The following is a 22037-nucleotide window of genomic DNA, read 5'->3' on the forward strand; positions in this document are numbered from 1 at the left end:
TCATCAATATCAATAAGGTTGATTAAAATTATTTGTTCCCTGATAATACTTAAATATCTTAGGGTTTTGTTTTTTGTTTTTTTCCAAAGAAAGGGAAACTTTATTGAGGCCCCCAGGCCAAGGGGTTTGGGCAGGTGGCTGCCTTGTGGACTGAGGAGGTGATGGAGGGGCCTTATTTGACCTTCTTCTTGGGGTGTAGGTTGTTGGTGTGGCTGCACTTGCAGCAGCTGGCAGCACAAAGATGCAGGCGGGAGTAACACTTGCGGCAGCTCGTCTTGTCGCAGTTGTACTTCTGGGCGAGCTAGTGGAGGGAGGGCTAGATGAATCCACCCCCAGACGAAGCACCAAGTGCAGAGTGGACTCTTTCTGAATGTTGTAGTCTGAGAGAGTGCGATTGTCCTCCAGCTGTTTGCCCGCAAAAATCAGACACTGCAGGTCATGTGGGATGCCTTCCTTGTCTCGGATTTTAGCTTTGACGTTATCAGTGGTGTTACTGGGCTCGACCTTGTGTGTAATGGTCTTGCCCATCAGTGTCTTCACGAAGATTTGCATCTCTGCATTTGCTGGGGAGACTGCTTGGCTGCCTAGTTGAAGAGAAAGAGCTTTAGTTTAGTATTTTATAGCAAGAAAATTGACATCTGTGTAGCCAACTAATATTAATACATTTTAATATGAACAAACTGATATTTCATTTAAAAGAAATCCTCCCAAAATGAAAATTAGAGGGAGAGTAAAGACAGTAAAGAAGGGATGAAAAAGGAACATTGCCAGCATGACTAGTATTTGCATTTCACGATGATGATTTGGAATGTGAAGCCACAAAACAAACCAATTCAGACTTAATGTTTTCTTTAAGTAAATACATTCTTGCTTTCACTGATAAACCAAATCAATGCTAAGACAGAAAATTCAAAATAAAAAGTAGAGTGTTTAATGGATATCATAAAGGATTGACTTCATTTAACCCAGAGTAAGACTATAGAATTTTGTTTTGATTTTAGTTTTATTTTGTTCTGTTTTAAATAATTGTTTTGGATTATTTTATTTAAATTTTGTTTTGCTTTATAGTTAAATGTTTCTATAGAAAGAGTTAGTGAATAAAAGTATTTTATATGTTGTAAAAGTAGTTTTGACAGCATTTTTATTTCCTTCCCGAGAGCTTATTCTTTAGGTCTTGATCTTAAAACTCCATTATAAAAAAAGTTTTCCTTTTCTCTGGGATATTATCAGAGTTTCAGCCAGTGATGCTATCACCATCTTGATTGATAGTTAATACATTTCGTCCACTGTGGTCTAAAAAAAGATTTTTAACTGCTAAGAGACTTTGAAACTTGGTGAAAAGTATCTGGCTTGATTTTTTTCCTCTCTTTTTCATTTCATATAGAGTATGATCAATGTATATGTATGTATTAAAAAGAGCAGAGACAAAAGATTATGAACATGAGTTTTTTAGACAGTTAGAAAATTATGTATATTAATTCTTAACAACATGAAATTAAATATTGATGGGATTAACCACCTATTATCTTAAACTATGACATCCTGTACCCCTTGTTATGCTCTAACATGGTAAATACTTTTGTCATATCATTTATCTTTTAATCTATACTGAGGCAAAACACAACTCTGAACTCTTTAACAAGCACACCTACCCGCATCTCAAGTATTGTAGTGAAATGTTTCTGACAGTGCTCTAGATAGGCCCTGTCTACAGATCCGAAGAAGGGCCAGATTCAACTCTGGTAAACTAATGACATACCAAAAAAGAAAAACAAGTCAGTAAAATGGGGCGAGTTGTCCAGGCAGCCATGGATTCAAGGTAGGCACTTATGAAAGAGTTCTAGTCTCTGTGTGTGTAGAAAGATACAGATTTGTTAGTGGTAATCTAGCAATCTATAATTAATTTTTTATACTTCTCCTGGAATGCTAACTCAAAATCTTGATACTCTTTGCTGCCTATCCTCTCATGCCCACTAGAACATATGTGCTTTTAAAAAGGTAGTAATTCATTATGATTGTATCTTATATCCTGTACTAAGAATCAAAACAAAATAAAGTGATACAGAGATTAAAGACATAACATTGAAAAGAAATTCCCAGCTATCCAAAATATACTTGGTGTAATTAGAGACATGTATAAAAAAGAAACATTATAGAATTTGGGATTTCTGAGATAAGAAGTGCCTATAAACACTTTGCCAAAAGATAGCAGAAAGCATTTCAGCAAGGGATCCTGGAAAGGGAGCATGAAGAGAAACCAAATTTATATCCATATCCAACTGAATTGATTAGCATAAAGAATGTGTATTCCAAATTAGCTTTTGAAAAAAAGGAGAAAAATGAGCCATTGGTATATAAAATAGAAGTCCAAAGATGTAAAAACAGTTACCTTAATATTACCAGATTGAGAAAAGGTCACATTCCAATAGTTTTTAATGTAAACCGGATATCGTATCAACTTTGAAAATGGTATAGAAAATACTTAGGAGACTTATTTTGTCTTTTGATTCTTCTGTTTTGGGCAAATAAAGCCCTTCAGTAATGCTAGTACTACCATTTCATGATTCCTGGCCTTCTTTCAGTATTCTTCCAGCGTTCCTAAATCACCACCAAGAGTCAAACCTTTGGGAGTGAAGCTGTAGGTAATTTATATTTCTTACTCGATGGATGTCTTCTGGCCAAGTTCTGGCTTCAGTGGGTAGGAGCTGCTAGTGCTGTTATGATAACTGATAAAAAAAAGATGTTCACTTAAATGCATACATTTTATCCTTTCAGACAATGTTTATCTATCTTCTTTATGATTTTCTTCTCATTCCAGGAAATTTAGAGAGTTTAATCCACATTAAATATTTTTCATTATATTTCAGGTTGTCAGCCAAAAAGCAGTACTCGAAATCTGTGATTGCTAATTTACATTATTCTGTAGCTTTCCTTCTTTAGAAGTCATGATTTTATTATACTTTTTGAAAACATGTCACATACAGTTGTAAAATGTGTCTGGGAAGTCCTTTAGTACAGTGATTCTCAAAACTGATTGATTATCCTAATTACCTGGGAAGCTTAAAAAAAAATACACAAAGATTTCAGGGCCTTATCTCGGAATTGAATTAGAATATCTAGAAGCAGCGCTCAGGAATTTATTTTTCTTTAGGTTGAGTCTGGTGCTCACTAGCTTTGGAAATCACAGATCTGGCTCATTTTCATCAGCACTGTCATCATCATCAATCTAAACCACTTTTTTAGATGGGGAAACCAAAATTCTTAGACATATCAAAGTACTTGCCCAAGATCATGAGAATGAATGCGCTATCCTGAGCCTTAGTCCCATGTTCTGTCTCTAACATTTGTAGATGTTGTCTGGATCTAACTGGGGAGCTTTACTTTTCTGAATGTCATTAAAAGTTCTCAGAAGTAATATTTACCTGCTGTTAACTATTAGAATGCATTCTGCTGCTATTGTTTTATTCATCTCCCTAGCCAACAAAAATCACAAACTAATGATATATTAACGACAATCAACAGTTACGAGGACAACACTGTAAAATACAGCTGACCCTAGGATTAGAGGCACCAACCCCTACACAATTGAAAATCTGAGTGTAACTTTTGACTCCCCCCAAAATTAGTTGTCCCTTGATATCCATGGGTTGTTAGTTTCAGGAACCCCAGGGATACCAAAATAAATGGATGCTCAAGTCCCTATATAAAAAGGCCATAGAACAATACATACAGTTGGTCCTCTATAACCATGGATTCCTAGCTGTGGGCTGCAAACAGAATGGGTATTTATTGAAAGAAATTCTCATGTAAGTGGACCAACGCAGTTCAGACCCATGTTGTTCAAAGGTAAACTGCTATGTTTAGAATTTTTTAAATCTGCTGTTCTGAATAATTTGGAACACCGCACACAGGAAAATATTTTCAATCATTGAATTAAGAAAATGGAGAATATGTCTCTCTCACTTTCAGATTATTCAACATCTTTTAAACTTATTTCATGTTATGGATTTGTAGGTTCACATTCAATATAAACAGACTAGATCCTCTTATTTACATGTTGCTTGTAGCAATAGTACAATTCATATTGTACCTCTTGGAATTTGGTTATTTTGGTTGCTAATAAAATCATTTCTAAGACTTCTCTGCTTGTTATATTTGCTCATGGGGAGGCTACTTCTTGGCTTGGTAATGAAGAATTTCCATTTTTATGGAGATCATATGCAAATTTATTTTGAACTGTATACCAGAAGCAGTTTGGGTACACTATTTTCATCGTCATGTGGTTTTTCAGTATTCGAATAGACAAGAAGCAGTTGTCTTTCAGACAAGGAACGTCCAGATGCTTTCAGGAAGCCTTTACTGTCACCTTGTAATTCTACTTTATGCTGTGGGCCATGCTGTTTTACTGTAGATTGTGTGGAATCTTATTGTTTGGTGAGCCTAAGCATTTTTTTAAATAAACAAATTGGTGGCATGTTTCCTCTTAAAATTAATTTTAGTATTTTTTATTCCTATTCTGTTAATATTCTTAAAAATCTTATAAATATTCTATTCTTTTACAATTCTTTCAGTGGGGTTCCTGTTTTCTATTTCAAAGTAAGCCACTGGTAAAGATTAATTATAATATTTTACTGTTATTGAAGAAAACATGAAACTAGAATGCATTAATCTAACATTAAAAGCATGCTTTAGGAAGTATGGTAATTCCTTGACCATATTCAACATTGGTTATTCCTTTGATGGAGTATTGTCTTTAGTTCTGTGGTATTTAAAGGATGACAAGAGAGCATCTGAGAGTTCAGAGTCAAGCCACCTCATTGATTATTGGGAAGAAAGGTGGGTCCAGTTAGAACAGATTAAAGGCATTGGGGTTCCTCACTTGGAAAAGGAGACAGTGTGATTCATTATCTGTTTTCAGATGCAAATGATTATTCAGGGGTATTGGTACGAATTTAAACAAAAAGTAATTGTTTTAAATTGCAGTAAGCAGGAATTTGGTTGAAAATTTTAAAAAGCTTTAAATATAGAAAAATGCTAGAATTTACATTACTATGAATTTTTAAAAAATTGTATAGACACTTTTACTTGGTTTTAATAGTTTGGTCACTGGTTTTCCTGGAAGATAAGGATTTATTAAGGCAAAGTCTCCTCCTGATTATGTCTGTGCTGTTTTAAGATATCTGAAATGAAGAGTCTACTAGCCTAAATATATGAATTATGATTTATTTCTTCTTCACAATAATTTTAATTACAACTAACATTGAGCTCTTGTTGAACTCAGACATAGTCCTGGATGCTTTAGATGTATTATTTAATTCGATTCACAAACAACCTTATGAGGTAGAAATTTTTATTATTCTTATTTATAGATGAAACAAGTACAGAGAGGTTCATATGTTTCAAGTTATCAATAATTCAAGTCTTACTTTTCAAAAGAAATAAAATAATAACAATTTTAGCAAAAAAACTGTACTATCTTTAAGATTAACAATTTGCAAAAAATCTGTCATATGCTATTTGTAAAGCTTTTTCTCCAGGGCTGTACTGTGTGTATTATTGGAAAGACTGAGTTCTGATATCTGCCTTGGGCAAGTCACTTAACATCTCAGAACTCTGTTTTCTCATGCAAAATAATTCTAATTATACTTGCCCTACTTTTCAAAATTGTTGAGGGGATCAAGTAAAATATGTGAAAACAACTTATAAATCATAAAGTACCATATACCATATAAAGTTAGGCAGGGATTTATTATATAATCAAAATCTTAAAAATTTGCAACTAAAATGTTATAATTAGATGTTTACTAGATAACACATGGGACATTAGTAATCAAAATATTAAAAATAAAAATGTAAAGCTAAAAGTTATTCAGAAAATTTATATCAAACTATGATATAAATATGGCATCAATTTCCCCTCTTAATGGTTCACAAATTGGCAGTGCTGCAGCTGAAACCAACTCTACATTCTAAGACATTGCTGTATTATGCTGTATGAACACAAATAATGTTTAGTAAACAATATCTTTATTTAAATAACATTTTGTATTACCATTTGTTAATGCCAGTATTTTACAAATATCTGTAGAATTAAGATTTTAATATTAAATAAAAAATAAGGGAAAAAATTTATTTTGTTCATTATTGTACCTCCAATGCCTAGAACATTTTCTGAAACATAAATATTTGTTAAAAGAATGCATGAAATAATACTCTCATAACTGGAGAAGAGACTTTAAGAACAGCTGTAATACATAAAAATGTTAAGCATAAATTCTGGTAATATGGGTAATATTTCAAAATTTATTGATGCGCATATTTTTGGCAGATTTATCATTTTTTTATATTTGCTTTACCTAGGGACGTAGTGCCTTAACAAAAGAGAAAGGGGAATTTGCCCATGAACATAAAGAAATGAAGAACCTAGAAGACATTGTTCGAGAAATAAAACCAACTGCTCTCATAGGTAAACTTCTTCCCATCCCAACCCCACATTGGCCTGATTAGTATTTTACTACTGATTTTTGAGGCTTAATTTAGCTTTTTGAAATTCTAATCTTTGGAACTGACAAAATTATACATTTACTGAAGCAACAGTACCCCAAGACACCTAGAATTGTAAATTCATGCTATCTTCTTTATCTTACTGATCAAAACTGAAGTGTATGGTCCCTTCTGCCAACTCTGTCAACCTGTTAATACCTGGCATATTCAGCATTTTTCCAGGCTTGATTACTCCAGATAGACAGTGGTTCTCAAATGGAAGTGATTTTGCTCCCCTGCTCCCTGCCCCGGGAAACATTTGGCAATGTCTAGAGACATTTTTGTTGTCACAATTGAGAATAGAGCAGGAGGTCAGGGCTACTGCGATCTAGTGAGTAGAGACTAAGGATGCTGCTCAACATCCTACAGTGCACAAGAAAGCCCCTCCCCCAACAAGGAATTATTCTACCCCAAATGTTAATAGTTCCAAGGTTGAGATACAATGAACTAGACCCTCCTTGAAGACAGGGGCCACACTGCACGTATCTTTATATTGCTCATAGCAGTTAATACATCAGCTTACACATAGCATGTGCACCATAAAATGTTTATTCTGGTCAAGTTTAATGTAGTTGAAAAAAAACAAAGTCATGAAACTTTATCTCTTGTTTGTGTGTATATAATGTCAGCCCTTACTTTCTATCTTACTCCATTCCTAGAAGTTCTTGTGAAACAAATGACAGTATTGAGAATGATGATGATAACCATAATGAAAACAAATACTCTATGACAGGAACTGTAGTAAGCCTTTATTGCTTTTTTTTTAACAAAATATGTTCTATCAGGAATCTTTCATTTTTTTCATTTTCATTATACAAATTGTTTTATTCTTCTGTTAAAATTCTTTCAATACATCATAGTTCAATTTTAAATTGAATTGGATGATTGTCTTAAATGTTAACACTGGTTTATAAAACATAATTACCTTATAGCTATAGAGACTGAAATATACTGATTCTTTTGTAGAGAAATAATATATATTGGACACATTTTAATTTCCTGTTATAAATGCCTGTAATTAAAATTTCTAGTGATTGGTCACCAGGTCAGTGTATTTTGAGTCAAATGTTATATCTGTGATTTTTAAGTAAATACTTATAGATTTGTTGGCATTAACAAACTTGTCTTTTTTGTCACTTTAATACAAATATTCTATATTTTCTTTAGGGTCTATTAGAAAGTGACCTGACATCTCAATGTTTTTTGGGCATGGGCTTCTTGATAGTCCTATTCACTGGTTTCTCATTTCTGCATTAGGAGTTGCTGCAATCGGTGGTGCATTCTCAGAACAAGTTCTCAAAGAAATGGCTGCCCTCAATGAACGGCCTATTATTTTTGCTTTGAGTAATCCAACCAGCAAAGCAGAATGTACTGCAGAGCAGTGCTATAAACTAACCAAGGTAAAGAAAAAATATAACTGATATTTTAATGATCAAATTTTGATTCTTTTTAAGCCCCAAATTTCCAAGGTGCTTTTTTATTACTTAACTTTTAAAAATTATACAATCAAGATTGAAAGAAAAGTGAATAGGTCAGAAAGGTTAAGAACTATTTCCTTTTCTAGCATGTTTTAAAAATATTCTTTTTTCATAAAGCAAAATAAACTTTATAATGTCTTATTGATAATTTTTCTCAAGTGATTTGGAAGTATTTAAGATTTAAACGAAAGTTAAAAAGGAAAAGGCTTGATTCTAGATGCTTATTAAAATAATTTTTAACTAGCTATTCTCAAACGTTGAAGCACACAGTATAAAACCCACAATTTTATTTTTGCTTTGCTAAATCCTGGGTTTGGATTTTGATGCCATGGGTGGAGCATTTGGGCAGCTGTTTTGACATCCAGCCAGGCTGGGATAGGAGCCATCAAAACTTCAATACTTTACTATATTCAAAAAAGTGACTTATTTATTCTTTGTTTGCATTAATATATATTTGACTGATAAGAGCCTTTTTTCCCTTCAAAGACTTGAAAATGTCATGACAACAAAATAGTGGTTGAGTCATACAGATCTTACAGAATTTATTTTAGAAATAAATTCCAAATGAACTAAAAAAGGTAAACATGATGCAAAATTATGTTACTGTGCACAAATCAGAGCTCGATGGCTCCATTTCATCAATATTATATACTTAAATGCTTATTACTAGAATTAATGAAATTTTGGCAAGGAGCTACTCTGATAGCCTCAATGTCCTGAATAATTTAAATTTTTATCTCATCTGTGGATTGGGGAATTTGCCCCATCAGTAGTCCTTAGATCCTTAAGGAGGGGAAAAAAAAAAAACCTCTGAACAATAATAAAATTTTAGCATGGTACATTGTATATAGTAGGCCCATAATAAAGGATTGTTGATATAATTGTTTTGTTTTTCTATATCTCAGTAGGCCTCAAGAGTTAATAGACATAAACAAAATTAGCTAAATTTATATTGTGTTTTTAAGTTTGAATGCACCTGGTACAAATGGCCTAAACTCTTTCTTGATCTTGCCTAATGTTTTATGTTCTTATACATAAAATGAAAGTCATTTTGAGGCTGAAAATTTAAACACCGATTCAGTCAAAGGATTACAAAACAAGAAAAGATCTACCTGTTATTGGATTTGAATATTCGTTGCTATAGGCACAGGAGAAAAGTCATTAGGAAAGGTTAAAAATACGAAATACAAAAAAAAAAAAATTATTGAATCATGACAAACTATAATTTATCAAAAATGATATGGAGAGATTTCCTTCTCCAGGTTAACAATTCATGTATATAAGAGTATTTAATACCATTTCTCCATAAAATATGATGAATATAGAACAATAGATTAGGAGGAGTAGGAATGAAGGAGGGGAGGAAGATTAATAAGCGTAGATATAATGTGCAGGTCTCTTTCTCAAAGATAAATTTTTAAAGGTATATATATATATCAAATAAAAAATATACATATATATTGAATATATATTAAAAAATAATTTAGTTACATTAGAAAGTTGATTGTAATAAAACACTTTATCTGCTAAACAGAGCTGAAGGTCTCAGACTTGTCCAAAAATAAAATCTAATTTTATGCAAACCATAACAGTGTCTTATAGACACTTAGATGAAAATTTAAATTTTTTCTCCTGTTTTCAGTTTTTTTATATTTTGAATAAGGTTGAAGCATATTATACAGTTTTACCTTTATACAGATGTATTTTGTGACATTTGTTAAAAATGAATAAGTTAATATTGTTAATATCATAATGGATTTAGAGTCTGGATGTAAGAGGGTGAAAGTTATAACCCAGTCTATCATCATTGAAACTATGCTTTGGAGATTTGGTGCTGTAGATTTTTCAAACGCATTTCTTAGATTGCTATGCTTTATTTGTTGAAGGTTTTCTATTCCTATTTTAGAAGCCCTTGGTGCTCTTAATTATCTCTACCCTCACCCTCCCTGATCAGACACATGCTTCTCTTTCGATCAGCAGTATGGAAGGCAGCACCTAACAGGCCCTACGTTAATGCCACCTTAAATCATGTGATCCATGAGGTTCCTCAAAAACATAATGACAAAATATTAAGACAAGGAAAAAATGAAGATAGTTTTTGATAATTATTGATAATTTAATCATCTTATTTTCTAATCCCACTTTGCTGAGTTTGTTTCTTATATGATTTTCCATATAATTCTTTGCAATATAGAAATATATAAAAATATTGCAATATAGCAATATATAAAAATATAGAAATATATAAAATCTGTTCCAGTGACTGCATTGAAATGTGTTGATTCCTAAACTCTAACCTAAAATGCCATTCTTTCTAATACTCTAATATTAACCTGTTATTTTTATTTTCAGAAGGCTATAATTGGAAGCCTGTATAGAAACAGTTGATAGGCCTTTAGATTGGACCACTGCAGAGAATAGAGTAGTGGTCTTGGGGTGTCTTGTGTTTTGCACACTTCTCTTAGGAGTAGAGAGTAAGATAGAGAAGAATGATAACCACCCCTCCAGAACATATTACCAACATGATAAAAGCTTGCTGAGACTTATTAGAGAGTTAATGAAAAATTAGACTTCTTTTTCAATACTCGTATGGGTTAGTTCTGCTACAATACATTCATTTTAAGATATCCTACTTTGTTTTAAAATTGTGTGTCTGTGTTACAGGGACGTGCAATTTTTGCCAGTGGCAGTCCTTTTGATCCAGTCACTCTTCCAAATGGACGGACCTTATACCCTGGCCAAGGCAACAATTCCTACGTGTTTCCTGGAGTTGCTCTTGGTGTTGTGGCATGTGGATTGAGACATATCACAGATAAAATTTTTCTCACTACTGCTGAGGTATTGTAATATACTCTAAGTTTGCCAAGGTTATAAAAATACCAAATTAGCTCAGTGTAGGTTGTCTAACGTTTTCTTTATCTAGCATCTCAGCTCACTCCCTAGAAGGTATAGCCGAAGAAGAGAAAATATTTCTCAGTGGAGAATAAGGGGTGGGTAGCAGGTTCATACTGAGTCACAAGTAAGAAGATTATTCTTCAGTAGCCAGCGTTGGAACTCCTTTTTTTTTTTTTTATCTTTACACTTCCAATCAAATTCTGTGACAGTAATGAGACAGAAATTTTGTTTCCAATTCATAGATTAAGTGGTAAATATTTCTTCATTAAGAACCTTCCTAAATAATAGCATTTTGAAGATTCAAAATAAAAGCCTGATTCAGTATATTGAAGAAGTGTTTATCATACAGGTTTAATGTAGAAAACACAAACTACTCTAGTATTTTAAACAGAAAGGAAATTAAAACTGGGAATTAGGTTTTTATAGAGTCATTAAAAAGACAGAGGTGGCTTCTAGTGTGGGCCTTCAGGAAAGATTCTCAGAGCATCACAGAGCAGACCCACTAGGGAAGCTCTACTAAGTTGCTGTTGAGAACTGTGAAAGACCTGAAGTTTTAGCCTATTTGTAAGCTCATGAAGTTAACCTGCCACAATTTCACAAATGCTGGCAAAAGACACAAAACTGTTAGAGACAAAGGACTCTATTACGTATGGCACAAGAGGTAACATGAACTTCATGTTCCCATCAGTTCCCCTTGGCCCCTGTTCCTCAGAGAGATGATATAATGATTGGACACATATTTGTAAAATTTGAGCTTTTGACAATCAGAATGTACCCCTGGTTGATATCATGTTTGAAGACGATACAATTTATAAATAAGAAATTTGAGTGAATTTCTTTTCTTAAAATTAAACCACTGTAAGATATCTGAACTGAAGCAAATAACAATTGATTATTCAAATATTTCATCATACACACATACTACTCTTTCGATTGTGAGGAGGAACTCTAAAAATATCAACAAAGATTCTTATTTTGTGATGGGATCTAAAGGAGTGTAATCCCAATGCACTTGGCATCATTCTGTAAGAACAGATGTCTGGAAGCTATAATATTCTGCTTCTTTCTTGTTCATCACTGCATTAAAAGCGTGACAGCTGATGTCTCAGGGTGTCTTTAACTCAAAAAATGCTGTTAGACATAAGTAGATAGCTATTGACTAAAGAAGCTTTTCAAAGATGTTACATTAAGGAAAATGTAATCATTGTCTTTTATAGCAGACCATCATAAGAAAAAAAACAATTTTTTATTCATAGTGCCTAGTGTTTTCTAAATAACTCCAGCACCCTCTAGTGACAAAATTCATGAAAAAAAAAATCTTTCAATTTACTGTCTAGGTAAAGTAATACCAAAAAACTTTGAAGAAAAAATAATAAAATATGTTGATGTCAATAGAGTTATTATTATCATAACTAGTAATCTCTCTGGCTAAATCTTTTAGCTTTTCCACTGGTTTTCTTTTAGGCTTCAATACAATATTCCTGTTTTTCATACCACCTCATTGTTTTTCTTATCTCCTTTACATGTCTCTGTTAACTATGAGCTTTTTTTAGCATTTATTTTTTTGTCCTTTTTTCTTTCTCCTTTTCCTTTGTTTTCAGAGCAATCCATTCTCTTGTTTCCATTATCTTCATTCTAATGCAGTCAAATCTCTGTACATCTCTATATCTCCAGTTACCTGATGGATATTTCCACAGAAATGCCTTGCTGTTTCCTTAAACACAAGATGTAAAATTATATTTCTCATCTTCCCTTGCCCTCAATATTTGCATTTCTATTAGTGACACCTCCTTTCAAAGCCAGCATCAAAGCTTAGAAGCCAGACATTCTTTTCATTCTCCCTCATCTCAAAGCCTCCAAACTCATCATGCATATATATACTGTGTAAGTGTTCTATCTATTTTCTTGCTTGGAAAACTCTGAAAATTGTTCCCCACCTATCTAAGCCTATCCTTCAGGTCATTATTAAGTCCCACTTCATCCTTGCATCCTTTTGTGACTACTAGGGCTCATCTTAATCTTTCTCTTTAGTTAGTCATGGCTGTCTTCATCAAACACATCGACATTTAATTTCATTCCTAGTTGTATTATGCTCTTGAGAGCTTCATGTTTTAAACAGTTAAGTGTTGCTTTGTAATTACATTATAACTTATCTTTAAAAAAAAAAAACAAAAAACAGACTTCCATGTACTTCTTTCGAAATGCCAGGTGCACCTAGCACAATTCTAAAAGCACAAAGCAGAAAGTTAAATACTTATTGAAACAAATAGAACTAGTCATATATCATAGAAAGAATAAATACAGTACCAGAGACACTCACTGCTAGAAGGCCCCCAAAAGAAGAAAGTTCTTGTCTAGAGCATATTTTGTAGTTAACAAAAGTAACATGGAGGAGATCTAGGTGATTTTTTTTGTTTGACAACTCTAAATTTAATAACTTAAGATTATATAAAAATACTAGTTAGATATCTTATGGAATCAGAAATCTTATAGATTGGCACCATTCCCAAAGACTTTTCCTGGACACTTTTATATCACACAGAGTTTTGGCTTTCCTGGTAGTCTGGACCGTCTTCTGGATCTCTGATGAGAACGAACACTCAGTGCTCTCCTGGGTCAGCTCTCCTGGTGGGAGCATGGTTTGTACAGCGGCCTGGGAGCTGACTCCTCCCCTTTTTCCCACATCTGGGAGACAAACCTTGGCTTCCTATCTTCACCACTCCTCCTAAATTGCCTGCTTTGTGTCCTCTCATCAACCTTGCCCCACCCCTTTCTGATATCTCCCAGAAGATACCGGAGATGATCACCACGGACAACAGCATATGGAGGAAACTTTGATTCTTTAAGTCACTGGGCATCTGAAAATCCAGTTACCATAACATTGTCAAAATGAAACTAAGAGAGATTATTTGAAGGTAGCCAACAATATAGTTAGAGTCACCAATAGCATATCAAAAGCAGCAAAGAGTTTCGAAATAATGAGCCAGTACTCAGGCATCTTCTGACTTTCCCCAGTCTCTTTAAAATGATGTTGTGTAACATTCTAGAGGAGAAAAAAAAACCAATGATGTTGAATACCAGCAATGTGCTAGGGGTGATAGGAATAATATACATATTATTTTATATAAACCATTGAAAAAATTTGAAGTTGATAGGTTACATAACTTGCCTCCACATCAAATAGCTAATAAGCTGTTATTTTATAGAACTAGATCTGACCCCCAAAACTATTTTACTTCCACTCTGCCATGCTGGCTGCCTGTCTGTTCTTTTTAAATGAAATAGCTAAGATTTATTTTATACTTACATTTACTAAATAGTGTGGTAAATCTTTAAATTCATTTATTTCATTTAATCCTATGAATTAGGAATTGTTATTAGCCTTACATCACCAAAGAGGAAACTAGGTAAAAATTTGCCTTTCTCCAGTCCCAACCCCTGCCTAAAAATCCTTGTACAAAAGTCCTCAGTCACCCATAGGACTTAACCGAAACTACTTAATTTGCATTAACAGTGCTCCAATCCTTATTTCTCCATACCGATCTTCTGCTCCCCCAGATCAGGACATTTGGGCTCACTGAGTCCAGCTCACACATCTCTGCATTTGGTCTGACTCTGGCTTCTTTCTGGAGTGCCCACGCCTTTTCCTGTTTGTTTGACTCGTAGCTTTCCTTCAATTCCACCCTCAAGCTCCCTCTACTGTTCCTCTGGATTTCTTAACACTCACATTTCATTTTTTAGACAAGGCCATCTCTTTCAGTATTCTTTTTCTTCCTGTACCTTGTTATCTTACTAAATTATATATCTGTCAAGGGTAGGAACTGCTTTTTAACTTCTCTGTAATGTTATGTCTTTCATATTTGCTGATGGCAACAAAACAATATTTCAGAAATAATTTCATTTAAAAAATCTAAAAGATATTAAAGATGCTGAAAAATAAGTATTTGATTATTCAGCATATCTCAAATGAAGAAGGTTTTCTACTTCCTCTCTGTATTCATAGTTCTATTAAATAAAAACTCAGCTATATATACTGGTTTAGACCCACCCCTCTAAAAGACTTAAAGTCTTAAAGCTGGAGGGAACTTTAAGGTTGCTGAGTCTACCTCTGTGCCCTAGTAGTTTCAATAAATAACTCAGCACTATTATATATATGTGTATAATATGTAATGTACATACACACAGTATTTTATTGTTGAACCATTTATAAGCAACTTACAGATATGCCCCTTAATCCCTAAATATTTCAGGACATTTTCTTATATGATTCATGTATCATTACCAATTAAGGAACTTTAACATTAGATAGTAGTTATCTAATGTACAGTCTAAATTCCATTATCCATTAAAAAAAGACCTTTACAGCCTCTAGACTAATTTTTTAATCTTTTTGTTTCTTTTATGACATTGACATTTTAGAGAGTACAGGCCAGTTGTTTTTTAGTGTTCCTCAATTATCTGATTGTTTCCTCATGATTTAATTCAAATTGTGTGGTTTGTTAGGAGCACTGTGTGCCTGATAATTGTCTCCTAGTGCATCACATTAGGAGGCACAGGACGTCAATTTGTTTCATTTTTTAAAACCACTTTATTGAGGTATGATTAACATATAAAAAGTTGTGCATACTTAATTATGTACTTGATGAGTTTGGAGATAAGTATATACCTGTGAAACCATTAGCACAGTTTATGTCATAAACAAATCCACTGCTTCTAAAGGTTTTTTTCCTGCCCTCTTTATTATTAATATTTCGTTGTTATGATAAGAACACTTAACATAAGATCTACCTTCTTAGCAAATATTTAAGTATACACTCTTTGATTTAGAAATAGGGAGTGGTTTGGGGGCAGCAAATGCTAGTTAGGTGATTCAGGTAATCTGAAATCTGCATAAAGTTAAAATCCTACTTCTCAGCCTACTGCTCTACCTCCTGTGAGCTGGGAGTAATGGCATGGTCAGTCTTGGATGCCTCCTCTCCTTTACTGTCAGGCTCCTTTTCCATCATTTCTATCATCCTCCTGTAACTTTCTTATTCCTCTTTCTCCCTTTCCTCTAATGTATCAAATAGGAAAGCTGCTAGCATTTCACGGTACAGTAGAAAAGGAACTGGATTAAGAAGAAACCCAGATTCTGTTCCCATCTTTTTTGCTAATTGTGTGATTCCATCAATCACCAAGCCTCTTTGGGCTCAGTTTTTCCATTGATAAAAGAGGGAGACGAAATTAGATGGTCACATTAAAGTGATCTGCTTCTATTCATGACGGAATATGTGACCGTTCACTTAGTTATCCTCATAACCACCACATTGTATGATGTGAACTATAAATATTTTTTCTTTCTTTCTTGTTTTTTTTTTTAAGGTTATAGCTCAGGAAGTGTCAGATAAACACTTGGAAGAGGGCCGACTTTATCCTCCTTTGAGCACCATTAGAGAGATTTCTCTGAAAATCGCAGCAAAGGTAAAACCACTCTTGTTTAACCTGATTATATTTTCTTCCTTCTGTTGCTAAGCATGCATTTTTAGGGCTTAAAAATCCACTTCTTTTGTCAGCTTGTTACGTCAGAAAGCACAGTGCCTCGGCAGAGCTTGGGAACCATGTTTGATCCTTAGGAGTAGAAGAACTGGGCTGAATCTTTACTTTCTCTATCATTCTTTTCCTCTCTCATAATTTAAGTAATTCATTAGGATTTCCTTTCAGCTAGGTTTCCTCTACTTTACCTTTTTTTAGTTAGTGTTTTCTATATCGCACTTAGGATAGTCACCAAAATATTACAGAAGTGGTAGAGTGACATTTAGACCTTGAACAACCTGCCTTATCCATGTCTCCGTGACATGGCATCTTCAGGATCACAACTGATAACACTGAGAAGAAGGCAAAGCAATGAGGGCAAAGAACTCGAAGGCACTGGGGTGGCAGAGGAGCTTTGAAGGAATCGGCCAGGGAGAACCTAAAGGCAGGAAAATTTTCTGTAACTAAGATGAAAGATATAGTGACTTTTTGTTTTGCAATATAGTTGTATTAGTTTACTAGGGCTGCCATGACAAAATACCACAGACTGGGTGACTTAAAAACAGAAATTTATTTTCTCACAGTTCTGGAGGCTAGAAACCTGAGACTGAGGGGTAGGCAGGTCTGGTTTCTTTAGAGGCTTCTGTCCTTGACTTATAGATGACTGCCTTCTCTCTGCATCCTCATGTGATCTTTTCTTCATGCATTCACGTCCCACATCTCTTTGTGTGTTCAAATTTACCGTTCTTATAAGGACACTAGTCGACCTGGGTTCGGGCCCAGCGGAATGACCTCATTTTAACTTAATTACCTCTTAAAGGCCCTATCTCCAAATACAGTCACACTCTGAGGTAGTGGGGATTAAGGCTTCAACATTTTGAGGTGGAATAGTTTAGTCATAATAGTAGTTATATATTTAAACTAGGGTTTATCAACCTCAGCACTTGGGTGTTGTAGGATGTTTAGGGGCATCCCTGGCCTTTTCCCACTAGATACTAGTAACTCTTCACAGTTATGACAACCAAAAATGTTTCCAGACATCACCAAGTATTCTCTCAGAGGCAAAATTGTTCCTAGTTGAAAGTTGAAGCTATTAGTTTATCAAAACAACTATTTAGAATTTAGAATTCATATATCATCTATGTCTTGTTAATTGAGAGTAAATGCTTCAAAACCAAATAATCCTTCAAAAAATATAATCAGCTTGGTTATTTATCTATGAAAGAGTGTGCTCATACTTTCTCCTAATTTGTGGCTAATAGTTTTTAACTAGTTTCAATTATTAATACACCAAACGGCATATTATCATTTCAAGTTCACTTTGAAGATTTTAATGAAAAGGAGTTAACATCTGATTAGAGAAGAAAGTAAGAAAGTAAGAGACAACAGGGGAGTACAAAAGACCTCAGATATTACTCCTAGAATAATGAAAGAATCTGAGCCTATAGACAGAAATTGGGAAATTAGGACTAAGAATCAACTTCAGAGAGTTAGATGGAGTGATTAATTTTAACAAGAAAGTAGAGGAAGAGAGGACATTTGAAGATAAAGAGGAGATAGTTTGACTTGATGAAGAGGGAAATTGAAATAGTTTTCTCTGAGTAGTTTGAATTTTCTCAGTAGAGTGATGAGAGTCAAATGGAGATGACAGAGGAAGGTTTGAAATGGCCTTGTTAGAAATATGAGGAGAAGTTTGGTTTTTCGTTTGTTTTGTTTTGTTTTTTAAAGGAGGATAAAAGCATAAAGAGCAACTACGTAGGTCCAAGTAAGATTAGGAAAAGTATGAGATTATAGGGGACAGCCATGAAAGAAGAAAGCCAGCACTGAGGATTCCCTAGTCTGGGGACTAGAATGGCAAGTGTAACACAAAGACACAGAAACAAAAGATTCTGTGATACTGGGAAAGAGCATTGAAACTGCCCATGGAGTCCTGCTGATTAGGTGAGCAGGGTCAAGAGACTCTGGGATAAATATAGAGATTTGTTAGAGGCTGTGGTCAGAATAGGGATTGCTAAAACTACAAGATGTCTGAGTGCAAACTTAGCAGAAATATTAAGATATTTAGTTCAGGTTCATTTTCAGTCAGGTCATTTCAAGACTTTTGCCATTGTCTTATCTGAGAAATCTTGACTTGAATAAATCTCTAGCATTTCACACTTTCCTTTGTTGCTAATATCATATTTTCCTCTTGGCATATGATTTATAATTGCATTTTCATTTTATGTCGTCTTTGCGTATGCGTGCTTTTATTATAATACAATTTAATTTTTTTAAAACAGACAAGATATAAAATGTAAATTTTTTAGGGGGGGAACAAATAAAAACTTCTAATATGTGCTCACCATCACCTCTATTCATTAAAATAACTAATATTCTTTTCTTATTTCTAGATTGTGAAAGATGCATACCGAGAAAAGACAGCCACAGTTTATCCTGAACCCCAGAACAAGGAAGAATTTGTTCGTTCTCAGATGTATAGCACTGATTATGACCAGGTTCTACCTGATTGTTATTCTTGGCCTGAAGAGGCTCAGAAAATACAGACCAAACTTGACCAGTAGCCTAATAGCAGACATTTATAACTCCATTAATGAGATCTTGAAGTCTTTCGTAATTTTTAAAGATTGGAATCTTTTATAATGATTTATAATATGCTAGGTTAAGATAATTTTACTAACAAAATCTAAAATTTTATGGAAAAACATTAATATACTTTAGGATAAATATCACACTAAACAGTTTTGCTTCATTTACTTTCTGGTTATTTATGGTTTCTATCTTATTTTGCCCAAGTTCTCTTTAAAAGCTGTTATACCTACTACTGAGAAATTCATCATTTTTATATAGGGAACTATTGGGAAGACCAAAATTAGTAATAAATTAATATGATTAAAATTAAAACCCATAATTCTTTTGTTGACCATTTTGTTAAAAATCTACTTTAAAAAATGAAAACAGAAATGAATTTAGGCATAGATTAACTTTTTTCTAAAAATAGAAACACTTTTTCTAAAAACAGAAACACTTTGTTGCCTAGAGAAAAGCACTTCTCAGGTACTTTTATTCCAATCTTAGATTGTATTTGTGTGTGTGTTGTGTGTGTGTGTGTGCATGCGTGTGTGCAACCAAATTCTAACATTTCTAAAAAAGATCATTGCAGTTTATAATGCCTTATGCAGCCCTAGATTTTAATATCCTTTAACCATTGTTACATCTTATTATCACCTTGCCTCAGTTAGAATCTCTTTTAACAACACCTTTCTTTCCCCCTGACTAAGTGCCCTGTCCTTCTGCTCCACACTACTGTTGGGAGCCTTTGTGCACTTTGGCTCCTGTCCTGAGGTAGGTACTTTCAGTTCAGCACAGCTTGAGCAATGGGAATTGCTGAGAGGAGAGTAGGTAAGCTCCTTGAGAAAAGGCTGTCTGTGGAGTCAATCCCTGAGGACAAGGAAGTCCGGGGTAAGGAGCAAGAATATGGTTCCCAGACAAGCTGGTTCCCACCTGAGTGGCCTGTTGATTGGCTCAAGTAATTAAGAGCTCATTGTGTTGTTAAAATAAACACATTTTCCTCTGAGTTTGGAAAAAGTTTTGTAACCACTTACCTGCTATCAGAAATTATCTTTACGTCAGTTATTAAAATATTTAAATTACCATTAGTAGATTCAGCCCAGAAATTCATCTTAACTTCAAGTTTTACTTTAGAAATTAATTATTGAACCAAAGGAAATGATTTTATATTCTTAAGCCCAGGTACAATAACATCTGCTATTTATTTGTAGAATTATTCAGAGAATTTTATGTATTTAAAAAAATGTTCAAGGTAAATTATACTTTAAAATAATTTTCTTGAAAGTCGAAATTTTCAATAATTGAATATAAGGGGTGGGTTATTTCTGAAGGTTAACATTAGGACAAGAATTTCCTCAATAAGTTATTTTGAAGAGGCCCGGTATGCCTGTTTCTTGTCTGTTTCTATGTTGTCTTATAACTCTAACTATATGTATTTATCTGTGCGAAAGATTTATTAAAGCATAGAGAAAGCAAATGGATAAACTTATAAAATCATTGTCTTTTTCTCTTAAAATATTGTTATATTTGAAAATGATAATGCTGGGTCTTGGTGATCATGTGACAGGATATTATGAATTCAAAAATATTATAATAGTTCATTTCAATATAAACTTGTTTTATGTTATTTTTTTCATACTTAGTCTCCAAAATCCAGATATTTGCATATACAGCAGTCATTAGAAAATATAGAACAATGGAATAGAACGGAAAGCTCACAGACAGACCTCCCGAATATATGAGTTACAAAGGAAGCAAAACAGTCAACAAAGAATAGAGTGTTTAGTAAAAGGATTGGGAAAATTAACCCGGAATAAATTAAAACTGGAAGCCTACCCTTACACTGTATAAAATAGTAAACTTCAGATGGATTAAAGTCCTAAGTATGAATGGTAAAATATAAAGCTAATAACTATTGTAGCAAATATCTTTGGGACCTCAAAAACACAAACATGAGGTGAAAAATTTGATGGAATGATTTATCTGAGGACGAGAAGGTTTTGGCTGATAAATGGCTGCTGCCATAAAACAGTGTAAAGGGTAAAGAAATACAGGACTGTGGCATGGATTGGTTGCTGTACAAAGATAGGGTCATAAAGGAAGAGATAATTTAGACTCAAAGGCTTAAATTTTAAATTCTCAGATCAAGGTACAATATGAAAACTAGAAAAATGTCTATGTTTTTGCTAAAAGACTATCTTCTCTCTTACTAGCTGTAAGGCTGAAATAACTGAAAACCAAGGTCATACTTAACCTTCTGGTGCCAAATTATACCAGGAGTTGCATTCACAGCCTCACGGGCCTCTTATATAAAAGTTAAGAATATTGACCAGGAAACAGTAGGACTGTGATTTAGGACTTGTGACACTCTAAACTAGGAGAACAATAGCTCAGGTTCGAGTACTGAAGTCCTGTGTCCCAGGAAACCCTGCAAGCCCAGGCAAACTAGAACACTTGACATGTCCTCCCTCGCTAATCAAAGCAGGAGCACTTCCTGTCTAAAGAGGTCATTATTGCCTGCCTTGAAGATCTGTAATGACTTCATTCAGTTTACCTTCTGCCTCTCTCACATTACTTTTCCTTATCTCTGTACACACAATATCAGATTCCAGCATGGAGAGAATCTGTAGTGGATAGAATTAAGAAGGCAATCCCAGGAGAAGACTCTCACCGAAAGAATTCTAGACTGCTCATTTATATTGGCAAAATCTGAGGAAAATGTATAGGATTCTGAAAATGTACTGAGGAAGAAGTGTAATTTGGGATCGGGTGGATTGAGTGATGGGGTACACTTGCCACAGGTTCTGGATTCAGTGTGCTGCCTTGAGCAGTTGAAAGCGATTCTACTTGTTGGTTCAGTTAGTTGCCTGAAATGTAGACTTAATAGTAGCCCACATTGAATAAAATTGAGAATGCAAACATTCCTTGAAATAATACAAAGGAATATGAAGGTTACAAAGATAAGAATGTTGGAGAGCGCGTTTGTTGTGTGCAGTCAGACTGCTGATCCTAATGGTTCCTTAACAGCATCCATGAAAAACA

General features: G+C 34.0%; 1 protein-coding gene and 1 pseudogene across 1 annotated transcript in view; one reads left to right on the forward strand and one right to left on the reverse strand.

The window, feature by feature from the left end:
• ME1 (malic enzyme 1) overlaps positions 1-20484 on the forward strand; it is a 147157-nt gene extending 126673 nt beyond the window's left edge. The window contains exons 10-14 of the mRNA XM_011364885.2: positions 6361-6466; positions 7801-7943; positions 10686-10859; positions 16278-16376; positions 18818-20484. Coding sequence (XP_011363187.1) covers positions 6361-6466; positions 7801-7943; positions 10686-10859; positions 16278-16376; positions 18818-18988 — 693 coding nt within the window. The 3' untranslated portion in view covers positions 18989-20484. The remainder of the gene's footprint in view (positions 1-6360; positions 6467-7800; positions 7944-10685; positions 10860-16277; positions 16377-18817) is intronic.
• Positions 15-16802, reverse strand: LOC105295282 (annotated as a pseudogene).
• Positions 20485-22037: the final 1553 nt, after the last annotated feature.

Source organism: Pteropus vampyrus, unplaced genomic scaffold (genome assembly GCF_000151845.1).
Source record: "Pteropus vampyrus isolate Shadow unplaced genomic scaffold, Pvam_2.0 Scaffold102, whole genome shotgun sequence".
In the NCBI taxonomy this organism is placed as follows: Eukaryota; Metazoa; Chordata; class Mammalia; order Chiroptera; family Pteropodidae; genus Pteropus; species Pteropus vampyrus.